Genomic DNA, 26108 nt, shown 5'->3' with positions numbered 1-26108 from the left:
TTTTTGAAATTCTTCGTTAACATGAGCACATTTGCATAAATTTGTATAAATTTGCATAAATTCCACCGTTTTGACGGCACATGTGTATATGAAGTTTCTGTGGTGGTACCGGCATAAAAATTGGAATGAGTTGACTCCATCGGTCAACCGACAAGTTGACCACTTTAAATTTCAAGATGACTGTAATTTTTCAAGACAGCCACATCCTTAGTAGAGCAGGTATGACATGAGCCAACAGTGCATAATCCAATTACGTATGGCTAATTTGCATACATACAACACCTGATCTAAACATTGAGTAGAGCAGGTGAAAATGTCTTGTTCAATTTTGTTAACATATATGTTAACAAGATTGAACAAGACATTTTTTAACTGTAATATGATATTACAGTTAAAAAAGGAATGGAACCAATTTAGGCCCATGAGCATTAATAGAGACGGAGCATGTCATACCTGCTCTACTAAGGATGTGGCTGTCTTGAAAAATTGCAGTCATCTTGAAATTTAAAGTGGTCAACTTGTCGGTTGACCGATGGAGTCAACTCATTCCAATTTTTATGCCGGTACCACCACAGAAACTTCATATACACACGTGCCGTCAAAACGGTGGAATTTATGCAAATTTATACAAATTTATGCAAATTTGCTCATGTTAACAAAGAATTTCAAAAAACTTGTAATACATTTTTTGTTTGTCTTAATGTAAGTAATCAACTCAGTAATTTTCGTGGAGATATCTAAAGGTTAAAAATTTTACCCTATTCACGTGAAAATTTTTTTTTATATGCGTATAAATGGGATATGTTTGGGTGTTTTTCGAAACTTTCCCCTAATGGGATTCTTCGGGGCTTTTTTTCCCTCACTCAGGACATGCTGAGGATACAAAATCAGATGAGTTTGCTTCTGTTGCAATTTGTTTAACCTTTTCTCATAAAATGACTGGACTATTAGTCATTATGGCATTTTGTTCATGTGCGTGTCGTGACTCTGTCATTAGTGCAACCCATCCAACAACTTTGTGAGTGACAGCCGCTGACTAAATGACAGTTAACCATCGGGATGTGACGATGGGCTGTGCAGATTGGCCAATCAGCCACATAACTTGCCAGCTAATGGGAAAAAACCCCCCAAAAATCCCTACCTCATGTGGTTCCAGTGGGTATCACCATCTTGGTTGTAAGTCCCTAAGCCTTGGGTTGACGTACTAGCAAGATAAGACTGTGTGTTGATCGCTGTGATCTTGTTGATAAATGTCTTTGACTGAATATTACAGCATCCACTGTATAATATGCTGTGGAATAAGCGCACTCTTTATTTTCACCAGCAGGACTGGCAAAAACACAGCTGTCAAGGAAGCACAGAGCACACACTTGTTTCTATTGAGGCTCAGTTATGCAACTCAAAACAAACTCTTCTCTAATATCGTCATGACAGACACTTCTACACTGCCCCCTGCTGGCTGGTACAGTGATGCAGACTTAAACTCAAAATCACTGCTGTGATCACTGACACCATACATCATACCTGAAAAAAAATAATACATTTGATATTCATATTTTTATGGTTAAGTTTTGCTGACTACTGACTGATTATTTGCATATAACCAACATATTTTACCCTCCTGAGAACTGAAGAGATCAATTCATTGTTTTTTTCTTTTTCTTGTTTTGTTTACTATAGATTTTCTGACATAAATCACTCTCACCATGCAATTCTATTTGTGGAAACAAAAATGCACTGTAGGTGGCAGTGAGCTTCTGTTCATGTCTTGTATCCATCAGCCAATCAAACACAATCTCTCAGGAGAAAAAAAAAATGAATTCAAATATTAAGCTGAGAATGCACAACGTCCTGTGTTCATTTACGTACAATCACCTTGCTCTTTATGGGTTGTCACATGTGTTTCCCACCATGTAATTCTCTGAACTTGACTCTGTGGGTTGCATTGAACTTGACAAGTTTCCAAATTTGGACATAAGTGTCACTTAGCATTGGCCAATCAAACGCAGTCTTGTCAAACAGCAGTGAAGAACAGATCAAGATTGTTTCCATTCACCCAGAAAAACTGAGCACGATGACATCTGCACTATTTGTCTTCTACCTGTTGTGTTTGTTCGAGGGGGGAATAGGTGAGTTGTGTTTTTGCAGTTTTATTCTGTTAAATGTCTTCACGTGTTCATAATGTACATTCACTTTGTCTTTCATTTTTCTTCAGCTCAGTCGACTGAGGAGAAAATGTCCTCATCCGTTCATCAAGTGAGACGTTTTATATCAACTAATGTTGGTGAAAGCTTGTCTTTGCCATGTCTCTATAACAAAAGTGGTGTAACAAGGCTTTTCTGGTACAAGCAAACTCTGGGACATGAACCAAGGCCCATCGCTACCGCATTTGGCTTCAATAATGATGTAAACTTCCATGATGAATTCAAGAACAATCAACGTTTCAGTCTGGAGACTGATAGAAATCACTTAAAGATAACCAATCTGCAGATATCAGACTCTGCTACTTACTTCTGTGCAGGCAAGATTACAGTGATTACTGAATTTTCAGAGGGTATTACTGTCAATGTAAAGGGTTCAGGCTGGGAGATCGGAGCTTCAGTCCATCAGTCAGTGTTTGAGATCATCCAGCCTGGAGGCTCAGTGACTCTCAACTGTACAGTGCAGACTGGGACCTGTGATGGAGGACACAGTGTTTACTGGTTCAGAGACTCTGAAGAATCTCATCCAGGACTCATTTACACTCATGGAGACAGGAATGATCAGTGTGAGAGGAAACCTGACACACAAACACACACCTGTGTCTACAACTTGCCCATAACCAGTCTGAATCGTTCTGGGACCTACTACTGTGCTGTCGCCTCATGTGGACACATACTGTTTGGAAACGTGACGAAACTGGACATCAAGGGTAAGTCACTTTTCTGGCAGCATCCATCCCATATTATAAATGTAAATATGTAGAAAGCTTTTTTTTTAAATGACGTTTGGCTCTGCAGATGAGGCAGCCCCTCGTGTCTTGGTGTTATTCTTGAGTGGAGCTTTGGCATTGACCAGCGTCCTGGTTGTTTTACTGGTTTCCATAATTTACAAGATCAACAAAGCAAACAACTTAATATCAGGTACAGATAGTAGATAGTGTGTGTATCGAATCATTCAATGAGTGTGGCTTTTTAGTTAAATTGTTTTTCCTGTGTTTTAGAGCCACAAGCAGGATCTTCATCCCCGTCAAGAGCAGCTGCAGAGGTAAATTTAAACTTCTAGATGAACTTTCGTACCGTTCAAACACTTTTCCACTATGGGATTATTTTGCCTTGTGGACATTTTGATATTTGTCAGATTGCAGCTCTGGTGTACTACATTTTAAAACTATATTCAATAGTTATAATTACGTCATAATAACTTATATTTTTGTCAATGACCATTTTGTAATCTGCTTTTAAAACATTGTCACCAGGGTTACCGGGACGCAGACAATCTCCATTATGCTGCTTTAAACGTGAACCGGCCCAACAGATCACGCAGACAGAGGGAAAACGCTAAGAATGATTGTGTGTACGCCAGTGTTAAGCAGTAGAAGTGGATGTTTTTCACTGTTAGTAGATATATTGCATGCATGTCGATATTGACATAAATACCTTTTGATATTCTTGTGGTCTCAGATCTTCAGAATTCTACTTGATGTTTGTTTGATATAGGCCTATGTTATCACTCGAAAATGGCTTTAACTTTGTAAAATTAATAATATGCATATGTAAATAAATATGTTGCTAACCCTCCTCCTGGCCATGCATTTGTTTATAATGAAGCCGGCGAGAAAACAATCAATAGAGCGGTACATAACTTTATATATCATACACAATGTTGCAACGTGTATATTTGTGTAGTTTAATCTGTCATACAGTTTATGGGGCGTGTTTATGTCGCGGTGTGCAGAGACGAGAGCTGGGACACTGGCAATCCCCGATCTCGCAAGGTTGGTTCTCAGCCAAGAGACACAATAAGTGACTTACACATGGAAGGCAAATAGCCTCCATTTATTAAACCATCACAATTACTCCAAAGCTGTTTAAAGGTGTACAGAAAAGAAAACTGAATTTGAGCCCACTCTGGATCATAAAATTAATGTGATAACTCATCTTTCAGACGATGTAGGCCAAACTTTGTGCAAAATTCTATTTTTGAGTAAATCCGGGATGAAAGTGTGTATTTTTTTTTCCGCATTGGATAATGCAGGCGCACGGATTATACGTCAGCCTGTACACGATTCACCAGCCACTGATATTGGATCCGTCATCCGTCATTCAAACGTCTGAGACACGCACACACACACGGAGCTCGGGCTCGCCCCAAGCTTTGAATATCCCGCCCGCTCGATAACGACCAATCAAATTAGTTTTCCTTACTCGGGTAAACTCGTGTTGCAGCTCGTGACAACTCGGCGCGACAAACAGGACAAACGGCCATTTCTGTACACCTTTAATTAAGGTAAAAATGTAGCACAATTAAGATACAAATCCTGCATAGTTCCTCTTTAAAGGAGACATTATGCCCCTCATTCACAAATTAACATAGTTTCCAAGTGTCTTAAAGACATGTCTGTGACATGCTTCTGTCAAAAAAAACCCCCAAGGATCAAACATTACAGCTCTCTTTTCATAGCCTCAAAATAGCCCAGTTCAGAACGGCTGGTATCAGTGCCTGTCCCTTTAAATGCAAATGAGCCACAGCTCACCTTGGTACCTGTATTAGGGGTGGTATTATGCAAATTTGAAAACTAATGACATCATTGAATGACAACTGAGGGAACAGCTCGTAAAACCACATGGATTTCAACCTAGTGAGCCTGCATGTTGCAGATAATTTTGTAAATTCTCACAAACACTGTATGTGTTGAGAACCTTCAAAAAGTGATATATCCATAATATGTCCCCTTTAATAAAGGTTTATTAGATGCCAATGTGTCTGCGATCAATATGCTGCCTGTTGATGATGGTTATGTATGTATGACAAATATTCTTATTCTGTGGGTAATGGGGGCGGGACTAGATAAGCTTTTGCTTCTCCCGCTTTCCCTTTCGGCCATGTGTTTGACATGCCCGAAATAAACAAATTGATTGATTGGTTATGCATTCAATTTGAGCCGCAGCCTTTCCGCATCCAGTGGAATTTGCCCGTTTTTCCCTCTTTAGTTTTTTAGTCTCCTCCTTTGGTTTTCTTGCTGCTTCTGCCACGAGAGCGGTAATTCCACATACTGTAGATGTTCGCATCGACTTCCATCTTTTTAACAAATGGATTAAGGGGGAAGTGACGTATGCCGTAAAGCAGTCGGCACATTTGTAGTTGGGGTTCCTACCATCCACCTCGAAGCTGTTAAGTGCCAGTGAAGGCAGTACAGACCCCCTCATGCCATGACACAGGTGTCATTCAACCTGTTGTAAGTCGCACAAAATCACAAAAGTTCTGAGAATATTATATGAAAGTTGAAATGTTACTTAATGTTGTTGTTTTTTTTTTGAGTGTGTCATTGGCGATAGTGTGTCATTGTTGATAGTAATATCCATATGTGACAGTGGTGGTCCTGTCACTATGCCTCCAATTGATCATGTGCCCTGGCTACTTGGCCGAGGGGGTGTCCCTTTGGGTGACTGGCAAGCACGCATGACTATTACCCGGGATTGTGGGTTCAATCCCCGCCTGGCCCCTCTTCACCTTGCCATGGCGACACCCAGCATCTTTCACAGGAAAGTGGTGAATACAACCATAGACTGTAAAAAGAATGGACGTAGCACCGTGACGTCACCCATTGGTTTGGGGGAGTCTGATTCGTGCTGCTACTACGGGGGTTTGAGCTGCGCCATGCTGGATTCTACTTGCCATATTTGGAGAGGTGCGGCAGTTAGCCAGCTGAGCACCCGCCCACTGGCCTCGAAGCAGTGGTCTCCGGACATGTCACTCAACGTTCCCGCGCCCTAATTGGCCAGAATTTTAAACCTAATAATAGTAAAACGGTAGAGTTTTAAAAAAAATTCACCCCCCTCAGAGTGTGTGCGGGGGTAGAAACTATCAGTTGAGACCAAAAAGAATAAGATGTACCAGGCTGTAAATATGTTTTTTTAAGCTGTAAAGTTGGCTATTTTAACATGGGGCTCAATTGGAGTTGCTCCCTTCTGGAGCCAGCCCCCAGCGACAGCCGAGGGGATTGCAGTTTTTTGAACGCGGAAGTGAGCTTCACTTGCTTCACAGACCAACAACTGCCCCCTTGAATACAACTCAAAACAATCTCTTCTTCTCTACTATTGGCTGGTAGTACTTTGTGACAGACACTTCCACACTGCCCCCTGTTGGCTGGTACAGTCATGCAGACTTAACTCAAAATCACTGCTGGTGAACACTGACACCATACATCCCTGAAATAAATAAGTACATTTGATATTCATATTTTTATGCTTAAGTTATGCTGACTAATGACTTATTTGCATATAACCAACAGCATTTACCCTCCTTAGAATTGAAGAGAATAATTTATCGCTTTTTTTGTTTACCAAATATTTTCTGACATTAATCACTCTCACCATGCAATTCTATTTGTGGAAACAAAACTGTATGTGACAGTGAGCTTCTGTTCATGTCTTGTATCCATCAGCCAATCAAACACAGCCATGTCTCTCAGGAGAAAAACAAAATGAAAATAATAAAGCTGAGAATGCACAACGTCCTGTGTTCATTTACGTACAATCACCTTGCTCTCTATAGGTTTTCACATGTGTTTCTCATCATGTAATTCTCTGAACTTGACTGTGGGTTGGATTGAACTTGACAAGTTTCCAAATTTGGACATAAAGTGTCACTTACATAAGATTGGCCAATCAAACGCAGTCTTGTCAAACAGCAGTGAAGGACAGATCAAGATTGTTTCCATTCACCCAGAAAAACTGAGCATGATGACATCTGTACTGTTTGTCATCTGCCTGTCGTGTTTGTTCGAGAGGGGAATTATAAGTGAGTATTGTTTTTGTTTTTGCACTTTGATTCTGTTAAATGTCTTCATCTGTTCATAATATACATTCACTTTGTTTCTCATTTTTCTTCAGCTCAGTCGACTGAGGAGAAATTGTCCTCATCCGTTCATCAAGTGAGACGTTTTATATCAACTAATGTTGGTGAAAGCTTGTCTTTGCCATGTCTCTATAACAAAAGTGGTGTAACAAGGCTTTACTGGTACAAGCAAACTCTGGGACATGAACCAAGGCCCATCGCTACCGCATTTGGCTTCAATAATGATGTAAACTTCCATGGTGAATTCAAGAACAATCAACGTTTCAGTCTGGAGAATGAATCTGATAGAAATCACTTAAAGATAACCAATCTGCAGATATCAGACTCTGCTACTTACTTCTGTGCAGGCAAGCTTACAACGATTACTGAATTTTCAGAGGGTATTACTGTCAATGTAAAGGGTTCAGGCTGGGAGATCGGAGCTTCAGTCCATCAGTCAGTGTTTGAGATCATCCAGCCTGGAGGCTCAGTGACTCTCAACTGTACAGTGCAGACTGGGACCTGTGATGGAGGACACAGTGTTTACTGGTTCAGAGACTCTGAAGAATCTCATCCAGGACTCATTTACACTCATGGAGACAGGAATGATCAGTGTGAGAGGAAACCTGACACACAGACACACACCTGTGTCTACAACTTGCCGATGACAACCCTGGATCGTTCTGGGACCTACTACTGTGCTGTCGCCTCATGTGGACACATACTATTCGGAAACGTGACCAAACGGGACTTTGAGGGTAAGTCACTTTTCTAGCAGCATCCGTCCAATATTATAACATCCCATATTATAAATGTCAATATGTAGAAAGCTTTCTTTATGACCTTTGGCTCTGCAGATGCCCCTCGTGTCTTGGTGTTATTCTTGAGTGGAGCTTTGGCATTGACCACCGTCCTGGTTGTTTTACTGGTTTCCATAATTTACAAGATCAACAAAGCAAACAACTTAATATCAGGTACAGATAGTAGATAGTGTGTCCATCAATTCATATGATAAGTGCAGCTTTTTCAGTTAAATTGTTTTTCCTGTGTTTTAGAGCCACCATCAAGATCTTCATCCCCGTCAAGAGCAGCAGCAGAGGTAAATTTAAACTTTTAGATGAACTTTTAAAGTAGCGTTCAAACACTTTTCCACTGTGGGATTATTTTGCCTTGTGGACATTTTTGAACATATTTGTCAGATTACAGCTCTGGTAATTGCCTGGTGTACTACTAGATTTCAAACCTACATTTAATAGATATAATTCCATAATAATAACTTTATTTTTTGTCAGTGCCCATTTTGTAATCTGCTTTTAAAAACTTTGTTACCAGGGTTACCGGGATGCAGACAATCTCCATTATGCTGCTTTAAACGTGAACCGGCCCAACAGATCACACAGACAGAGGGATAACACTAACACTGAATGTGTGTACTCCAGTGTTAAGCAGTAGAATATATTGTATGTGTGTTGATATTGATGTAAATATCTTTTGATATTCTTCTTGTGGTCTCAGATTTTCAGAATTCTACTTGATATTTGTTCGATATAAGTTATCACTCGAAAATGGCTTTAACTGTGTAAAATTAATAATATGCACATGTAAATAAAACCCTATTATTGCTAACCCTCATCCTGGCCATGTGCATTTGTAATGAAGCCGTCAAGAAAACAATCAATAAAGCAGTACATAACTTCATACATCATACACAGTGACGTGTAGGCCTATTTATTCGTGTAGTTTAATCCGTCATAAACAAGAGATTACAGTTTATGGGGCGCCTTTGTGTCACAGTGTGCAGAGATGAGAGCTGGGACACCGGGGTGGCGGCCCCGATCTCGCAAGGTTGGTACTCAGTCAAGAGATGCAATAAGTGACACGCATGTTTCTCTGATTTTTCCCTGGGGTTTTCTATGGAGTTTTTCCTCAGTCGATGTGAGGGTCTAAAGCAGCCTTTCTCAAAGTGGGTGCCGCGGCACACTGGGGTGCCGTCTGACTGAGTCAAGGGTGCCGTGAAAAAAAATACCTCTTCTGACATTTCATAGACATACATTCTCTTTACATTATGCAAAGGCGCCGTGTCCACCGGACGCCCTTTTACAATCTGGGCGTCTACTTTCCATTCAGATCCTATGGAGCTCGGAAAAAAGCTCTCGGCGCTTCCTTTTTTTGTCGCGGCACTCAGAGCGCTCAGAGTTTAAATATGTTTAACTTTTGGAACAGCGCTGCACTTATCAAGCGGCTAGGACGTGATGGCACATTGATGGTGAGTCACACCCCCTCCTCTCTCCAGTGGATCTGTGTCCGCTCTGTTCCGACTCCGGTGCGTTTGATGTATAAAAACACACGGCAGTGACACGGTGGAAACTCTCTGATTGTTCGTAAAGGAGTCAGAACGGAGCGGAGACGCCGGTGGATATTCATTTGAACGCGTGCCTGCGCTGCGCGCATTTAGACCTTTCTCTCTTCCTCTCACATTGCGGATTATTGTGTGTGTGTGTGTGTGCGCATAGGCTACAGAGGCACCTATGCATAAATACTGTAATACTGTCCCGTCTAAATAAACAGGGCATTTAGCTACATTTAGGCTATGCAGTGTCATTTTGAATATTTTACACAGGGGTGTCGTGAGATTTTATGCACTTTTGAAAGGTGCCCTGACTGAAAAAAGTTTGAGAAACACTGGTCTAAAGGCAGAGGATGTTGTTATGATGCTATGTGAAGCCCTTTGAGACAAACTGTTTGTAAAAACGGGCTATAGAAATAAAATTGCCTTGCCTTGCACGTGGGAGGTAGAGAGCCTCCATTCTCCCTCCATTTATTAAATCACGATTACTCCAAAGATGTTTAATTAAAGGAACTTGGGTGGAGCCAGTTTTGGAATTATATTCACCTTATTCTCCGGGGCAACCATGGAGTCAATGGAACGCTGTGAGATTGTGTTGGAACTTCCGGCGACGACCGGAAGTCGTATAGTACATTAGCGGTAGCTTGATTATTTGAGTCCGTTCTCAGCTGTTTCTTGTTGGCAAATCCGGGTTTTTTTTTCCCGTTGTCGATTGCAAAAAATGACGAGCATTATAAAGAGGAAGCTACAATCACTGGAAGAAAACGTGTGAGTTTTTATAGCAGTTGAGCATCGACCTCATCTTCTGTCCCAGTGTGTGTGGAGCTCTGTACGACCTGCACCCACCTCCATCTACTCTAGAGTCTGGTTAAAAATAATTAAATAAATCCCCGTGTCCCCGCTGATTTCAGCCAAGGTGAGCAGCTTGTTTGGAGAGTAGGAGCGAATTAAAAAAAAACAAAAAAAAAAACGCTATCACAGCCCGAAGCAACATTGTTAATGCACATAAGAGGCTGCTTTTAATTTCTGACAGCTGGACATTGCGCTATACTTTTAATTATGAAGCTTTATCCATTTAAACAAAATAAACTAGAGGAACAACTTTCATGTTTAAATTGTGTTTTATAGCCTACTTTTATATATTTTACTGATCGCAATTCAGGCTGGGTGTGCGTATGAAAATATGCTACAGTGTTTCTCTTTTCTTTTCTCTTTTTTGGAGGGGGCGGGGGGTAGTTTAGGTGACAAAGACATTTTTAACTGTGAAAATAGAGATGTATTCAATATTTGCATTTGGGCAATACTGCTGTAGGCGAAACAAGTTTATTCATGGCCACATTTAAGTTACAGTAGTTGAGGGAGGGTTTTATTTCTAAATCCCTCCGTTTATTTCTTTTACACATTAGCGAGCAGGTTCACAGCGTGAACAGCGTGTCCCGACCCGACCAGGCTCTGGACACGGAGCAGAGACCCAGGTCCGATAGTGCAAGGCTCTCTGAAGCAGAGGATGAGGCCAGCTTCCCGTCAGTCTTCACAGACAGTCCAGAGTTGAACGAGTTTCTGATCATATAGTTGTCAGTTTGCTCCAGGTGACAGTCGACCCTCACAACAAACCCCCCCCTCCCCCCTCTCTCAGTAAATAGTTCCGACGTCCATGCTGCAGCTTATATCCAAGTAATATAATAGCCTATATATAAATGAGCTCCTGACGCTCAGCTCAACAGTTGGTAAACAGCAGCGGATCAGCGCGATCTCTCCCTCCGTACTGGTTCTGCCAGCTCCACTTGGATTTCAAAGTAAAAGTCACGCTGTAAATGAGTTAAATTGTGAAACAGCGGCGCTTTTATAGCCGATTTTAGGATTAAACTCTGAATATATGAGCTAAACATCTGTTACCATAAGTTTCCATGGCGATCTAGCTGGGTTGAAAGAGAGAGTACAGGAAAGCCTGGCTTTAGACTCAATAAAAAATATATAATTATAAAATATAACCCACTAAACTCGCTTCGAAGTACACCCCTCAAGTGTTGTCCATGTTGATTTGATTGTCTGTATTGTAATTGTCCCGCAATATACTGCAAATTCAGTCGATTGTTTACATCAGTTTTTTACTTCCGCATTTGACCGGAAGTCGTAACACAATCGCGGCCAAACCGGAAGTGGTAAAGTGGGCGGGGCTACATAAGGTGAATAGTACCATAATTTTGGAATTATGGGGTTGACAGAAGTAAGAGCAGTGGTGTTTGTCAGTAGGGGGACTGGATGTCCTGCTTTGCGCGTGATAACGCATTTCCGCATCTTTTAAAGCATCACACAAATTGAGACCAAGGGCCCTAGTTTCGTCGACCAGGTGAAGTCTAGCATCAGCGCAGCTTCGCCACGCCAACGGGGTGTGGCCCAGGTCCATTTCGCAAGTTTGCTGGGCCGCGCAGTCAGACTTAGACTAGCGCAACCCCTCCCCTCGTCCCTCCTACCGGCGCAAACGGTGAAGAGGGAGGAGACAGGGCGGGAGGGAGACAGGAGGAGGAGAGAAAGGCGTGGAGTGGGTTTGACACAGCCGAGTCAGATCTTCACCAATCAAAGGAGCTCCTCTCCTCACCTTTAACTGCGCGGCGGGTGATGCGCGCTGCAAGTTTGTCATTTTATACTTGGACATGGACGGAGGAGACAGCGACGCCAGAGGCCGAACCTCTCCCAGGAGGAAACTGTTTTGGTCCGGAGGTCCGAGCTCAGAGTGACCAATAATGAGTTTACTAATATACTTAACCAGGTTTGATCTGATACACTGAGAACCCCTGCCCAATCTAAGAAACAACTAATACACTAATAAAGAAACTCACATTTATTCAAACCCTATGACAGGTGTACACTAATCACAACATAAACACAGACCATGTGGATTAAATCAGCGTAAAGGACTCGCGCTCTCTCTCTCCCTCCCTCTCTCTCTCTCTCTCTCTCTCTCTCTCTCTCTCTCTCTCTCTCTCTGTCCGTCTCTTTTTTTTCTGTGATGAGATGCTGAGTATACTGTAGTAGGCTATATACTGACTATCTGATACCGAGGCTGTTGTGGTGGACTAAGAGAGATGATGATTTGTGTTTTGTTTTTCATTACGGCTGCGTGATGCGGTCGCTCTCCGCTAATGAATTAATAAGTAAATAAATAAATAAATAAATAAAGCGATCATCACAAGGGCAGAGTGGTATCTCGACACGCAGCGACATGCAGTCATCCACCCTCAGTCCTGCTTTTGGGACATCCACAGCTGCTTTTCAGTGCCAGTTCGTCCCTGCTGTGTTAATTCAGGTGGAGTTTCCATTGCGCGTGCCACAGCCTTTGATCTCTGCTTTGATCTGACGTCAGATGTGACGGGACAATCTATATAGATATAAATTCACGTGTTGATTCCGTTAGTTGCATTAAATAGTGGTTATTGTGGATATTTATTGCATTGAAATGTGTCTGGAACTGTGGAGATCTGCCTGTGAGGTCTTGGTGACGTGTGTGCACTGCAGGTCAGTCAGCCAAACTTGCACTGCACCTGCTGCGCTTCGCTCTGCGCTGAGATTAGACCTGGTTGGAGGTGGCGAGCTTTCAGCGCAACCTCGGCGGGACATTTTCGGACAAAACTTCCACTGCACCAAGCTGAATCTGTGACGCCTCCCCCTGCTGCGCGGCCACGCCTATCTCAGCGCAGCGCGATCTGCCAATCTTCCAATCTGACTTTGCGCTAGGCTGCGCTGGTCGAAACTTGCATTAGACCGGCTGCGCTACCTTGCGCCACCTGCGCTGCGCCAGCAAACTAGGGCCCCTAGTCTCGCACATCTCCCCCAGCAATGTGAAGAAGCTGGTGATGTGCCAAGATATGCCTGCACTGTCGATGCCTGCACTCTGGGCTCTGTTCATTGTCGTAGTAGCACCGCACATTCGTTTCAAGCGCTTGGCCGCCCCTATTTTCTCCGCGATAGCAACAGCTGAGGTAAAAGTGACAGAGCATGACACCAGAGACGTTCTAATATGAGGAGACAGACCACTCTGCCCGTTTTGAATGGGGAAAGCTGCGACGCCAAAGATGGCGCATGTCCCGCCCCTTTTCACCAGCAGCCAATCACCTGCGTTGCCAGAGCTGAACTAGGCCAATCATGTTGTTGCACCAGCGCATGCGCACAAGTAGATTTACGACAGACAAACCAACCTGGTTTAGCACCGTGTGCTGTATGTGGTCAGGTTGAACATTTACTCTAAGGTTTTCGGAAAAGTGCAGAGCCACCGGCGACCGGGAGCGGCTCCTCATCCTGGAGGAAAGCTGTTACATTTACCCGCGGAGTTTTAGAGGTTTACAGCCGGCTGGTTAATTTGGCAGCCACATTGGTTGGTCTTAATGAAAAGTGAAGCTTCAGGTGTGTGCTGCTGAACGAAAGAGCTACCTCGGGGCTACGTATACAGAATTCACCTCATTCACATCAATAAGTGTTTTACAATGAACCGATTAGTCCACCTTTTCTTTAATTTAATTTTTGAATGTATAGTTTTGTTCGTTTCATTTTTTAACCTTAAACATTCAAACTGGGCCCCCTCCCTTGGGGCTAAGCGTTAGCCTCCTGTCCATGATAGCAGCAGCAGCAGCAGTCCACTCCAAAAAAATAAAAAACACAGTCCGGATGAAGCACTGGAGCCGTGGACCGATAGACACCGTCACCATTAATAACGAGAGCCTCTATTGTTTTATTGTACCGAGTACGAGAGGCTTGTTGTGAGCTGAAAAGCTGCTGTTAGCGGCGGATGCTAACCGAAGCTAGCGGCGGATGCTAACCGCTGGTCGAAGTTAGCATCGAGCTAGCGCAGCACAACGCCCCTCATACTTGTTACCGGTCGAGGCTTTAGTTGTCAGTGATGGTCGGTAATCAGTCCGTGGCTCCAGCGGTTCACTCGGACTGTATTTATTTATTTTAACTGACTGCTGCTGCTGAGACGACATGCTAGCACTCGATAGCATCCGAGACAGCTAACGTTAGTGGGGATCGTGGGAGGGGGAGCAGACACAGTCACCACACACACAACTAGGAGCCCATGTGATGATTAAGACGGATTTCATGAAAGTCTAGCGTTTATTTTTGGGCAAAAATCTCCAGACTCATGCCGATATGTCTCCAGGTAGAGCAGGGCAGACCGGTGTAGGTGGTGTAGGTATGCTCGGGCTGCTGCTAGATCACGGACTCAGCCGTTACAGCCGTACAGTGACGGCGGTGTCGTAAATCCACGCGCATGCGCAGTTGAGTACTCCCTGTGGAAAAATAGCGATTTAAACGTCATTCTGCGGTAAAGTTTATGTTTTTTTGGTTTTTATTTGTATCTTATTTCACTGGCTAGCACGTCTGTATGTTTTTTCCGTCCTGCTATCACGTTAAAGGGTGGATTTGACCACCCCTCCATTCATTTAGATAGGGGTCTGGTCTCCTTGGGGTTTTCGTGGCGTCGCCAAGATGGCCGCCGAGTGGCATGACTTGCCTAGAAGGACTTTGATGACACTCGCACCGCGCATTCTTTGAAAATGGGGGGGTGATGCCCCACTTTGTCCCTCACAAACATATCCCTTGGATTGGGACCTGCCTATTTGTCAGATAGATTTAGCAAGATCCAAGGAACCACTTGCTTTTCTAATCTATACTGCCCTGCTAAGCCAGACCGCAGTAACTACGTGAAAATTCCAAATTGAGTTTTTTGTTAAATTGAACATGTCAATAAATGTTTTATCTGTGTAAAATTTTCAGCTGTCAAAGTTGCCCAATTTTAGAGATATGTATGAAAATTTGCAGTAGCTTCACTGAAAACTTGAAACTGAGCCAGACCGCAGTAACTGTAGCTGCACTCTGTATGTTTCCCACAAAGTCACGCTCAAAACTGAGCCAAACTGCAGTAAATGCGCAGTTACTGCACTCTGCCTCTTTTCCCCTGTACTTAAGCTGCAGTTACTGGGCTCTATTACACACTGCTAGCCACTGTACGGTAGCTAGGTAACATTAGCTTCGGCAGGTTAGCACAAGCACATAACACTTTAGCTAAACACTGGACATTATGTTAGCTCACTAAAGGTTGTACTGTCAAATTATTAATAACTTTTGAGAGTTCATTGCTATAAAAAGATGAATGAGTGAATGGAAATAAGCAGATAAATAATATGAATAACACACACACACACAGTTTAGTAAACTAAAAAATGAAATCAAACACTTGAATATTATTTCACATAATTAGGCTAAAAGAAAACATTTTAATACAAAAAAAAAAATCTGTATTTTCACTAATCTACCTACAACACATTTGGAAGGCAAATCAAAAAACTTTAAAGCCATTTTTCTCAGTTTCACTGTTTGCGTAGTAACTAGGCTACGGTCTGGCTAGGGCACTTTAGACTTAGATTTTATAGAGTTGAAAAATTCCAGCAGTAGATTAAAGAAAAGTTTATTTTCATACCATGTCAGTTTATAATCCCATTACAGCGAGGTAATTTATACCACTATGAAATACAACTTCAGTTCTTCTGTAATACAAGGTTAAAACAGAATGTAACAGACACTTATTCTGTATATCATTATTCAGAGGCTCATACATGCAAAATATGTATTTTTTCATTTTTATTTTTGATGAGGACAGAGAGAGGGGGGTGACGGGGGAGAGAGAGGGAGACAGGGAGAGGGAGGCAGTGAGGTGGAAACAGGGATAGAGAGAGAAGGAGAGAGGGAGGTAGTGAGAGAGAGAAAGGGAGAGAGAGAGAGACAGGGAGAGAGGGAGGCAATGAGAGGGAAACAGGGATAGAGAAAGGGAGGCAGTGAGAGAGAGAAAGAAAGAGAGAGAGAGGGAAACAGGGAGGGAGAGAGAGAGACAGACAGGGAGAGGGAAACGGGGAGAGAGAGGGAGGAAGTGAGAGAGAGAAAGAGAGAAACAGGGAGAGAGAAAGAGACAGACAGGGAGAGAGAGAGAGAAAGGCCGCGTTCAGACTGCCAGCCAAAATCCGATTTTTAGCCCATCCAGATTGGAACCGGATGACTCTTTTGAAGAACAGTCCTAAATCACATGAAATCCGATTTTTGCAAACCAGATCGAAACCACCTTCGGGAGGTAGTTTCAAATAGCATTTGGACAGATGCGTCTCAGTCTGAACAGCTCCAAACACAAACAAAACGTGACGTCACTCTCCGCGGCGCTGTCACTGTGTTACAGGTCCCGTGAGCTCCAGTTAAATATCCATTTCCTTCTTGTTACTTTTCTTTTATGCAAACTACTGTGTTGTTGGCGACAGGAGTGACGGCGACAGCGTGCTCCCCCGTCTCTGTGGCTGGCTACACACACACATACACACCAGTCTCTGGTACACGTACACACACACACACACACACACACCAGGCAGGCTGAGGTTGAAACTAGCAGGGTAGTGCGGCTGCAGCGCCGGGCAGATCACTGTGCTGCAACGAGAGCCGCCGCGTCCGGGAGGCATCACCCCGCCTGGTCACATACGGCGTAGCCTCCGCTCTGACGTCGTTGCTACAGCAACCTGTCAGATCGTCAGTAATGTGGCCCAGTCTGAACAGAGCCAAATGCGATTTGGACACTTGCTAAAAACAGTGTGGACAGTCAGCCCTAAAGAACGGATACGAGAAGGAATCAGATTTGAATCAGATTTGCCTGCAGTCTGAACGCGGCCAAAGAGACAGACAGGGAGAGAGAGAGAAAGAGAGAGAGAGGGAGGCAGGGAGAGGGAAACGGAGAGAGAGAGAGAAAGAGAAAGAGAGAGAGACATAAAGAAGAGGAAAGTGGAGTGGGGTGAAGAGAGAGATGGGCGGAGCTACTGTTGTCCTACCTGAGTCTCACAACATGCAGCCCCCTCCACCACCTCATTCTCATCACACTCATCCTCCTTTTCTTTTCCCCTTTCCTGCTCCACGTTGGTCTTTTTCCAAAAACAGAAGCGTCTCTTCTTCTTCTGCTTTTTCGACAGGAGTTCTTGGTTTTCTTCCTGGAGCATGTTGTTTTCTTCTTGGAGGTTTTTCTTCTCCACCTCCAGCATGTTTTTGTCTTCTTGCAGGTGTTTTTTCTCCAATTGCAGCACATTGATGTTGTGTTGGAGATTATGCTTCTCCGTCTGAAGCTTGTTGTTGTCTTCTAGGAGGTTGTTGTTGTCCACATGCAACACGTTGTTCTCTGTTTGCAGGTTTTGCTGCTCCACCTGTAACATGTTGTTGTTACCCTTCAGGTTTGTGTTCTCTACTTGCAGAGTGTTGTTTTCTACCTGAAGGTTCTCCTTCTCTGCCTGGAGCACACTGTTGGCGTCCTGTAGCTTGGTGTTGTCCACATGCAAAAGATTCATTTCTGTTTGCAGGTTTTGCTGCCCCACCTGCAACATGTTGTAGTTGCCCTTCAGGTTTGTGTTCTCTACCTGCAGAGTCTTGTTTTCTACCTGAAGGTTCTCCTTCTCTGCTTGAAGAACGCTGTTGGTGGACTGCAGCTTGGTGTTGTCCACATGCAACACATTATTCTCTGTTTGCAGGTTTTGCTGCCCCACCTGTAACATGTTGTTGTTGCCCTTCAGGTTTTTGTTCTCTACTTGCAGAGTCTTGTTTTCTACCTGAAGGTTCTCCTTCTCTGCCTGAAGCACGCTGTTGGCGTCCTGCAGCTTGGTGTAGTCCACATGCAACACATTGTTCTCTGTTTGCAAGTTTTGCTGCTCCACCTGTAACATGTTGTTTGTGGCCTGCAGGGTTTTATTTTCTAGTTGCAGAACATTGATTTCTACCTGCAGGTTCTCCTTCTCTGTCTGGAGAACACTGTTGGCGTCCTGTAGCTTGGTGTAGTCCACATGCAAAATATTCATTTCTGTCTGCAGGTTTTGCTGCTGCACCTGCAACATGTTGTTGTTGCAGTCCAGGTTTTTGTTCTCTATTTGCAGATTGTTGTTTTCTGCCTTCAGATTTTGCTTCTCTGCCTGAAGCACGCTGTTGGCGTCCTGCAGCTTCTTGTTGTCCACATGCAACATGTTGTTCTCTGTTTGCAGGTTTTGCTGCTCACCCTGTAACATATTGTTGGTGACCTGCAGAGTTTTGTTTTCTAGTTGCAGAACATTGTTTTCTACCTGCAGGTTCTCCTTCTCTGTCTGGAGCACACTCTTGGCGGCCTGCAGCTTGCTGTTGTCCACATGTAACACATTATTCTCTGTTTGCAGGTTTTGCTGCTCCACTTGCAACATGTTGTTGGTGGCCTGCAGGGTTTTGTTCTCTACTTGCAGAACATTGTTTTCTGCCTGGAGGTTTCTTTTGTCCTTCCTCAGGACTTGGGTCTTTGCATGCAGTTGTTTCTTCTCATCCTTAAGAAGTTGGTTCTTTTCCTGCTGTTTTTCAGCCACTTGCTTCAGGATTAGCTTCTCTGTTTGAAGCTTTTTAATTTCCTTCTTCAGGAGATGGTTTTCTGACTGCAGTTTTTTCTCCTCCTCCCCAAGAACTTGTTTCTCTTCCTGCAGGTTCTTCTCCATTTCCATCAGGCTTTTGTTCTCTGCCTGCAGCTTTTTCTCCTCCTCTTTTAGGACATGGTTCTCTGCCAGTAGTATTAGCTTCTCCTTCTTGAGGACTTTATTGTCTACCTTAAGTTCTTTCTCCACGTCCTTACGGAGTTGGTTTTCTGCCAGAAGTTTCTTGTTCTGGTCCTTCAGGGCCTGTGTCTCCTTCTGCAGGTCTTTTTTCAGCTTCTCCAACTCTCTAACTTTCTTTATCCAGGAGTCTTCTATATCCACAAGCTCAGACAGCAACTGTTCTTCAAGACTGTCGTCATGCTCCAGGCTCGTCAGCTGATCTGAGGTCTTAGTGAGCGTATGTGACAGAGTCTCATTAGTGTCCTTGAACTCCTGGATCTGAATGTCCTTCTGTTTGACATTCTCTATCATCTCCTTTAACTTTTCTTGGGACTCCTCTGCCTGCATTTCCAGTTGCTTGTTCCTTGTCTCCAGTTCTTCCCTCTTAGCCTCTGTGGCTTCTATCACCGTCATCCAGGAGACTGTTCTATTGGCAAACTCTGCTTTGAGGTTCTTGATTGTCTCTTCTTGAGAGATTTCATCTCTTTCGGTCTTACTGACCTTGCAGCAGAGGTCCTTTTTCTCCTGAATGAGTTGTTGGGTTTGAGGCTCTTGCTGTTGCACCTTGTCTTTCAATTCCACCACCTTTTCTGGGTCCTGCACGTGTTGTTCTGCAGATTTCTTAAGGTGGGGTATGTGCTCATTTAGCTGACCTGGAACTTCTGCTCTGGCCTGAGGTCGTTCCTTTTTCTCCTGAATGAGTTGCTGGGTTTGAGGCTCTTGCTGTTGCACCTTGTCTTTCACCTTTTCTGGGCTCTGGGTGTGCTGTTCTGCAGATTTCTCAAGGTGGGCTATGCGCTTGTTTAGCTGACCTTGAACACCTGTTATGGCCTGATGTTGTTGGCCCCGGCAGTCAGTGAGTGCCAGTTTTACCCATTTTGTTTTGCGTTTTCTGGGCATGTCATTAATGGAAGCTTGCCCTCCAGGATGCTCCTTGCTTGGGCATGCAGGAGTTTGTTGTCTCTCATTATTTGGACAACCCTGAGGGGCAGCTTGTACAATTTGTGCCCAAGTGATTTTTTGTTCAGCCATGACGTGTCAGTAGTCCTACTTACGTGTGAAGAACAATCAACGAACGCTGTGAAAATTGCACCGTTTGTCTGATAAATAGCCTGTGAAGTTCTAACTCTATTCACAAGTTTTGAGAATCCTATGTGACATCATCATGACATCACATATTTTTCCCTTTTAAGTCAGTTCCAGGTTGTGACATCATAGCTTATGTTTACAATTCTCTTTATGATGTATTCAAATCAAATCAACTTTTATTTGTATGGCACTTTTCATACATTAAAGGAATAGTTCACCAAAAAATGAAATTCAGTCATTAGTGACTCACAGTGTTGAGTTACATCAAAAAAAAAAAAAACATTACATATTATTAGTTACCATCATTTTAAAGTAACTAGTTACATTACAATATTACTGTCTCAGAATTGTAATGTGTTACACTATTTTTGCATTACTTTTGAGTTACTTTCGTCAAAATAACTGCAGAAATATGACTACTAAAGTGTAGTTTATTGCAGCTGATAATACATTCAGTAGAGGGTGATGTAGCATAATATGTAGGCCTCTGAAGCTACTAAAGCAAAATTTTGCGGATTATCCACTAACTGCCTAAATAACAGCACATGCAAACCGCAGGATTGAAATGACAGTTTTACGCGTTGTAATCGCGTCTACCATGGCGAGTGTGGAAGGAGAGCTGGATGTCTGCAAACGCAGAATGAAATTCGATCTGAAGAAGAAATATTAAAGGAGCAAAAATATTATTACCACCTCCTATTTTAAATGTATTAAATTCAGACACAGTCAGTCTGATAAGTTTTCACACGTTAACTATGACGACACGTTGTAGCACGCGATTGTAACGGGTAAAATATTACCGAAATTTTAATTGTAATGCGTTATATTACGGCGTTACAGCAAATAATGTTGTAAAACGCATTACTTAGATTGTAACGGGTAAAATATTACTGAAATCTTTATTGTAATGCATTATATTACCGCGTTACAGCAAATAGTAGCCTAATACATTACTGTAATTATGTTAGTTTTGTAACGCACTGGTGACTCACCCTAATGTTGATGAATACTCCAGAGTACTTTTTTATTCCTCAAAGTGCATCTGGAGACCCAGGAGGCCGATTCATAATCCAACGAAATTTTATAGGGCCCGACACAAAAACGTCCATAACAGAAGAGTAAAACTTTATTTATCCCTGCTGGGAAATTCAGATAAAACTACACAAAAAACATTCAATATTCCTCCACACTGCTTGTCCACTGCAATCCAAGTGTCCCGAAAGGGATATAGTCCAGAGTTTACTCGAAACGATGTCATTTAGGACATTTTTACAGCTTAAACAGTGTTGTATTGAATTTGCCTGGGGCGCGCTCTCACGTTCACGTGATTCACGTGGACGTGACCGGACTTGCCATAGTTTCAGGTTATAATGCCCCAATAGCAGCATTCTGAGAGGGAGCGCTCTAAAAGCCCATTTTGTTGACACAGACCCATATTCTGATGAACAACTTTTAAAGAGTCTCTGATGACACAAAACCTACAGTATACAACAGGTTTACACACACATTTGTTAATTCAGCTCAGATGACTCTCCTCATCTGTTGGCCAAGACAGAGGTTTTATATCAGCTAATGTTGGTCAACTTTCACTTCAGTAATGTATTTGCTAGTATGTCATGATTACTTTACACAATTAATTGTGGTATTAAACGCCACAATTAATTAATCGTCATGATTTCTAAATACCACCAGTTTCCAAAAAAGATTATGTTGGAACAATATAGGCAAAAAAGTAAATGCATGGATACTGGTTTAAATTAAGTTAATTTTCCTAATGTGACATTGAATTGGTAGGAATGTAAATGTTGTGTCATTGAAATGAGTGTCATTTCTAATAAGAAAAAACAAACAAACAAAAACACGATTAAAATAAACTTAAACATTTGGTATAGATGACAATTAATTATTGACTGTATTATTTTGTGAAAATAATTAGTAATTTAATATATTTTGACTATATTTGATTTTACGTGTTGTGAAATTAATTAATGTATAATACAGTAATTGCGATAATCGTAATACCGTGATAATTTCTCTGACAATGATTCTACCAAGAAAATTTATAATCGTGACATCACTATTTGCTAGTCTTACTGGTTAAAAATAACATGTTTATGATGAATTCAAGAATGTCTCAGACTTACACACACATACACATATTCACAGTGAGTTAGTGTGAAACCTACTGTAAGGATGTTACTGGTGTTACTAGAAAATATATTGTATTTTAGACTGATTTGAAGTCCATTGCCAACATAGTCTTGATTTACCTCTCGCCATGTGATTCTGTTCAAGTAAACTGCTTTTACTGTAGGTGGCAGTGAACTTGTTATCATGTTTCCAAATTTGGACACACAAGTGTCACTTCAGTCGACCAATCAAACGCAGTCTTGTCTTGTCAAAAGGGAAGAAAAGGAAAGGTTTTTTTCCACTCAGCAAGAAAATCTTAGCACGATGACATCTGCACAGTTTGTTTTCTACCTCTCATGTTTGTTGTGGGGGATAAAGGGTGAGTTGAGTTATTTTTGATTGCATTATGAATATTTTCAACCTCTCCATCATGACGTGCATTCACTTTGTCTCTCATTTCTCTTCAGCTCAGTCGACTGATCAGAAATCCTCTGCATCTGTTCGCCAAGAGAGACGCTTCATATCAGCTAATATTGGTGAAAGCTTGACCTTAAAATGTTTCTTCGACATCGATGATGTACCAAGGCTTTACTGGTACAAGCAAACTCTCGGACATAAACCAAAGCTTGTTTCTACCTTAGTAAATGTTAACACAAATGCAACTTTACAGGGTGAATTCAAGAACAATCCACGTTTCTCTCTGGACACTGGAGCTGGTATCAATCACTTAAAAATAACAGATCTGCAGATATCAGACTCAGCCACTTACTACTGTGCAAAAAGAGCTTCAATTATCATTGAATTTGCAGAGGGTACTACTGTCAATGTTAAGGGGTCTGGTTTGAACATCCAGGCTTCAGTCCATCAGATCATCCAGCCTGGAGGCTCAGTGACTCTCAACTGTACAGTGCAGACTGGGACCTGTGATGGAGGACACAGTGTTTACTGGTTCAGAGACTCTGAAGAATCTCATCCAGGACTCATTTACACTCATGGAGACAGGAATGATCAGTGTGAGAGGAAACCTAACACACAAACACACACCTGTGTCTACAACTTGCCGATGGCAAATCTGAATCGTTCTGGGACCTACTACTGTGCTGTCGCCTCATGTGGACACATACTGTTTGGAAATGGGACCAAACTGGACATCAACAGTAAGTGACTTTTCGCACATGGGTTATCTGATAATAAGATAAGATGAGGTCAGGGCCGGCCCCTGGCATAAACACTGTATGCGGTTGTTTAGGGCCACAGCCGTTAGGTGGGGGGCCACATGATCAGAAAAGTACCGGGGTTCATTCAAGTCATTTAAACATCCTGAGGTTTGCACGTGCACGCTATTAGCTTTAGTATGTCATTTGAAGTCAATATTCAGCTTCTTTTATCTCATATTTGAGACATTTGGTGAAAATAGAATGGCAGAATGACAACATTTGTGCTCAAAAAGCAATCTTACAAAATTTCATTTTAGACTTGTTTTCTACACTTATATTACTGTATTCATATCCTATTTCAAGCACCAAAACAGTTCATTCTCATGACTGAAGGTGTGTTTTCACAAGGGATTTGAAATTTTTCAAAAAGCAGACCTCAAATTTCCAGCATTTGGCCTAAATTATTGGTCTCAGTGTGCTTACAGCCGAGGTTCTGATATTTAGACATAAAACACTTGAGTATTGTTACATCTGCAAGTATCTTAAAAAGATAAAATTAAGAAAATATGTTAAAGTCGAGAAAATGGCCTCAAACCTCAGAGGGCATAAACATGTCTGTATTCTGTTTTAACCAGTGATTTGGTGTTTGCGCTTAGAGTGGGCCACAAACAAAAATCTTGTTTAGGGCCACCAAAATCCTAGGGCCGGCCCTGGATGAGGTAATCCTTTATTTGTCCCACAGTGGGAAAATATACAAGTTTGCAGCAGCAGACAACAGCAAAGAACTAATAGCACAGATAATAAATAGCAGAAAAATAATGACAGTTATCCACATTAAAGTTGAGATGAAAATAGGAAACACACTGAAAAGTCTGATTTTTATGTTGGGCTCTACAGATGAAAAGGCCTCTCATGTCTTGATGTACTTCTTAAGTGGAGCTTTGGCATTTACCACCGTCCTGGTTGTTTCATTGGCTTTCATCATTTACAAGATGAACAAAACATACAGCCACAAATCAGGTATGTGTAATAGTTGGTACTGCAGTATCAGTCAACTTGTTTTCAATGAGGACATTAAGTTAAGATTGTTGTTGTCTTTTAGAGTTGCAAGTAAGATCTTCACCCCCCTCAAGAGCAGATGCAGAGGTAAACTGAACCTGTTGAGATTCACTATTACAATTGGTGTATCTTGTGTGAACATTTCCTTTACATCAGCATAAGTTACCAGGTGAATTGCTTTGCATTGCAATGATCACTTCTGGAAACTTTACACACTTTAACACTGTCCATCTTGCTGTCTGCTTTTGAATATTTTCTTACCAGGGTTACCGAGATGCAGACAATCTCCATTATGCTGCTTTAAATGTTAAGCTGCCCAACAGATCACACAGACAGAGGGACAACGCTACAACTGAATGTGTATACTCCGGTGTTAAGCAGTAGTGCTGGATGTGTTTTACTTGTGAGTAAAATGGAAAATTCTTAAAATGTACATTTGTATGTAGATATTGAGATAAATATATTTTCATCGTTTTTTTTTTTGCCTTGGCATGCAGAGTTTGAGATATTGATATAACTGCATAACTTAATTTATGACTAGAGGTGAAATATAAGGCTGTAAAGACAGTCTTCAAAATAAAAGAATGATCTGAATACTGTCTTACCATGTAAAAATGACTTATTCTATGAAATAAAAGAGCTTTGAGCCGACCATGACACACTCCGTCTTGGCACCAAGTTTGCAGTACAGGTTAACTTTCCACATGGTGTTATATGCCGGGAAAATTAAGATAACAGATAATAAACCAGTGCCATCACAGCTACTGTATAACCTCAGTACATCCCATAAAAATAACAATACATTGTCATGTTTTAGTTTCGCCTGTAAATTGTATTTAAATGTAACATACAATTTATGTGATTAAACCAAAGCAACAACAAACATAAGTGGTTTATTTTATATTTTATATAAAGCCCAATCCAAGTATGTGCATTGTATTGTTATATGTGCATTTTGTCCAAAATAATAAATGGACTTGCACTTATATAGCGCTTTTCTAGTCACTTGGACCACTCAAAGCGCTTTACACTGTTTACACTGTTTTAATAAACAACCAGAATGCAACATGTGAATACGTCTGTGTGCTTTTGTTCTGAAAGTATAATTTTGTGAACCAAGCCCGGAGTGGCTACTCAGGAGGGCCAAGGCCACAAAATACAACTCTGCCTGCAAACCATCGTTCAAGTTAATACGGGTAATTTGAACACTGTACAATCAGCGCATTATAGCGTGAGAGAGATGGCAGGTTCATCAACGGCAAAAATTCATTTTTACTTTTACTTTGAAAGTACATTTTAGAGCCTGTACTTTCTTACTTATACTTTAGTAAAGGAGTTGAATCAGTACTTCTACTTTTACCAGAGTATTTTTTTACACATGTATCTGTACTTCTACTTAAGTACAGAATATGAGTAATTTTGCCTCCTCTGCTGTAGAGACCTCCAAACCTTCACATCCCTTCTAAAAACCCACCTTTTTAAACTGGCTTTTAATGTGCAATTAAGTGTGTCTATTTTTTTGTATCTTTTACATTGTTCTGTATTATAATTTTGCTTATTATGTAAGCATCTTTGAGCACTTGTAAAAGTGTGTTATAAATGAAATGTATTGTTATTATTTTGGGGCACTGGACCCCCGACAGGGTTTTCCCCACAGGAAACTAACTG

General features: G+C 41.9%; 3 protein-coding genes and 1 pseudogene across 3 annotated transcripts; 3 read left to right on the top strand and 1 right to left on the bottom strand.

The window, feature by feature from the left end:
* Positions 1 to 2043: 2043 nt before the first annotated feature.
* LOC146969448 (uncharacterized) lies at positions 2044 to 3577 on the top strand. The gene is made up of 5 exons (XM_085759400.1): positions 2044 to 2129; positions 2216 to 2911; positions 3000 to 3122; positions 3203 to 3246; positions 3458 to 3577. Exons 1-5 carry the CDS (start codon positions 2075 to 2077, stop codon positions 3575 to 3577), a joined length of 1038 nt encoding a protein of 345 aa, XP_085615526.1. The 5' UTR covers positions 2044 to 2074.
* Positions 3578 to 7063: 3486 nt separating this feature from the next.
* LOC146969447 (uncharacterized) lies at positions 7064 to 8915 on the top strand (annotated as a pseudogene).
* Positions 8916 to 17131: 8216 nt separating this feature from the next.
* Positions 17132 to 19905, bottom strand: LOC146969446 (uncharacterized). Its single transcript, XM_085759399.1, has one exon. The coding sequence runs from the start codon at positions 19903 to 19905 to the stop codon at positions 17230 to 17232; it is 2676 nt and encodes an 891-aa protein (XP_085615525.1). The 3' UTR covers positions 17132 to 17229.
* A 2625-nt stretch (positions 19906 to 22530) lies between these two features.
* Positions 22531 to 25159, top strand: LOC146969445 (uncharacterized). The gene is made up of 5 exons (XM_085806268.1): positions 22531 to 22603; positions 22692 to 23381; positions 24279 to 24401; positions 24484 to 24527; positions 24705 to 25159. Exons 1-5 carry the CDS (start codon positions 22549 to 22551, stop codon positions 24822 to 24824), a joined length of 1032 nt encoding a protein of 343 aa, XP_085662394.1. The 5' UTR covers positions 22531 to 22548; the 3' UTR covers positions 24825 to 25159.
* The last annotated feature ends 949 nt before the right edge of the window (positions 25160 to 26108 follow it).

Source organism: Trachurus japonicus, chromosome 18, assembly GCF_045865225.1.
Source record: "Trachurus japonicus isolate A0001 chromosome 18, Traja_1.0".
Classification (NCBI taxonomy): domain Eukaryota; kingdom Metazoa; phylum Chordata; class Actinopteri; order Carangiformes; family Carangidae; genus Trachurus; species Trachurus japonicus.
The sequence above is the reverse complement of the archived record's forward strand: the minus strand, read 5'-3'. Positions and strand labels throughout refer to the sequence as shown.

What these genes read in the sequence shown, in the direction of transcription:
- LOC146969448 (XM_085759400.1), top strand. Translation starts at nt 2,075, where the DNA reads ATGACATCTGCACTATTTGTCTTCTACCTGTTGTGTTTGTTCGAGGGG. An exon ending in TTTGTTCGAGGGGGGAATAG is followed by an intron (nt 2,130 to 2,215) that starts GTGAGTTGTGTT and finishes ATTTTTCTTCAG; the next exon opens with CTCAGTCGACTGAGGAGAAA. An exon ending in CGTCAAGAGCAGCTGCAGAG is followed by an intron (nt 3,247 to 3,457) that starts GTAAATTTAAAC and finishes CATTGTCACCAG; the next exon opens with GGTTACCGGGACGCAGACAA.
- LOC146969446 (XM_085759399.1), bottom strand. Translation starts at nt 19,905, where the DNA reads ATGCCCAGAAAACGCAAAACAAAATGGGTAAAACTGGCACTCACTGAC.
- LOC146969445 (XM_085806268.1), top strand. Translation starts at nt 22,549, where the DNA reads ATGACATCTGCACAGTTTGTTTTCTACCTCTCATGTTTGTTGTGGGGG. An exon ending in TTTGTTGTGGGGGATAAAGG is followed by an intron (nt 22,604 to 22,691) that starts GTGAGTTGAGTT and finishes ATTTCTCTTCAG; the next exon opens with CTCAGTCGACTGATCAGAAA. An exon ending in AACATACAGCCACAAATCAG is followed by an intron (nt 24,402 to 24,483) that starts GTATGTGTAATA and finishes GTTGTCTTTTAG; the next exon opens with AGTTGCAAGTAAGATCTTCA.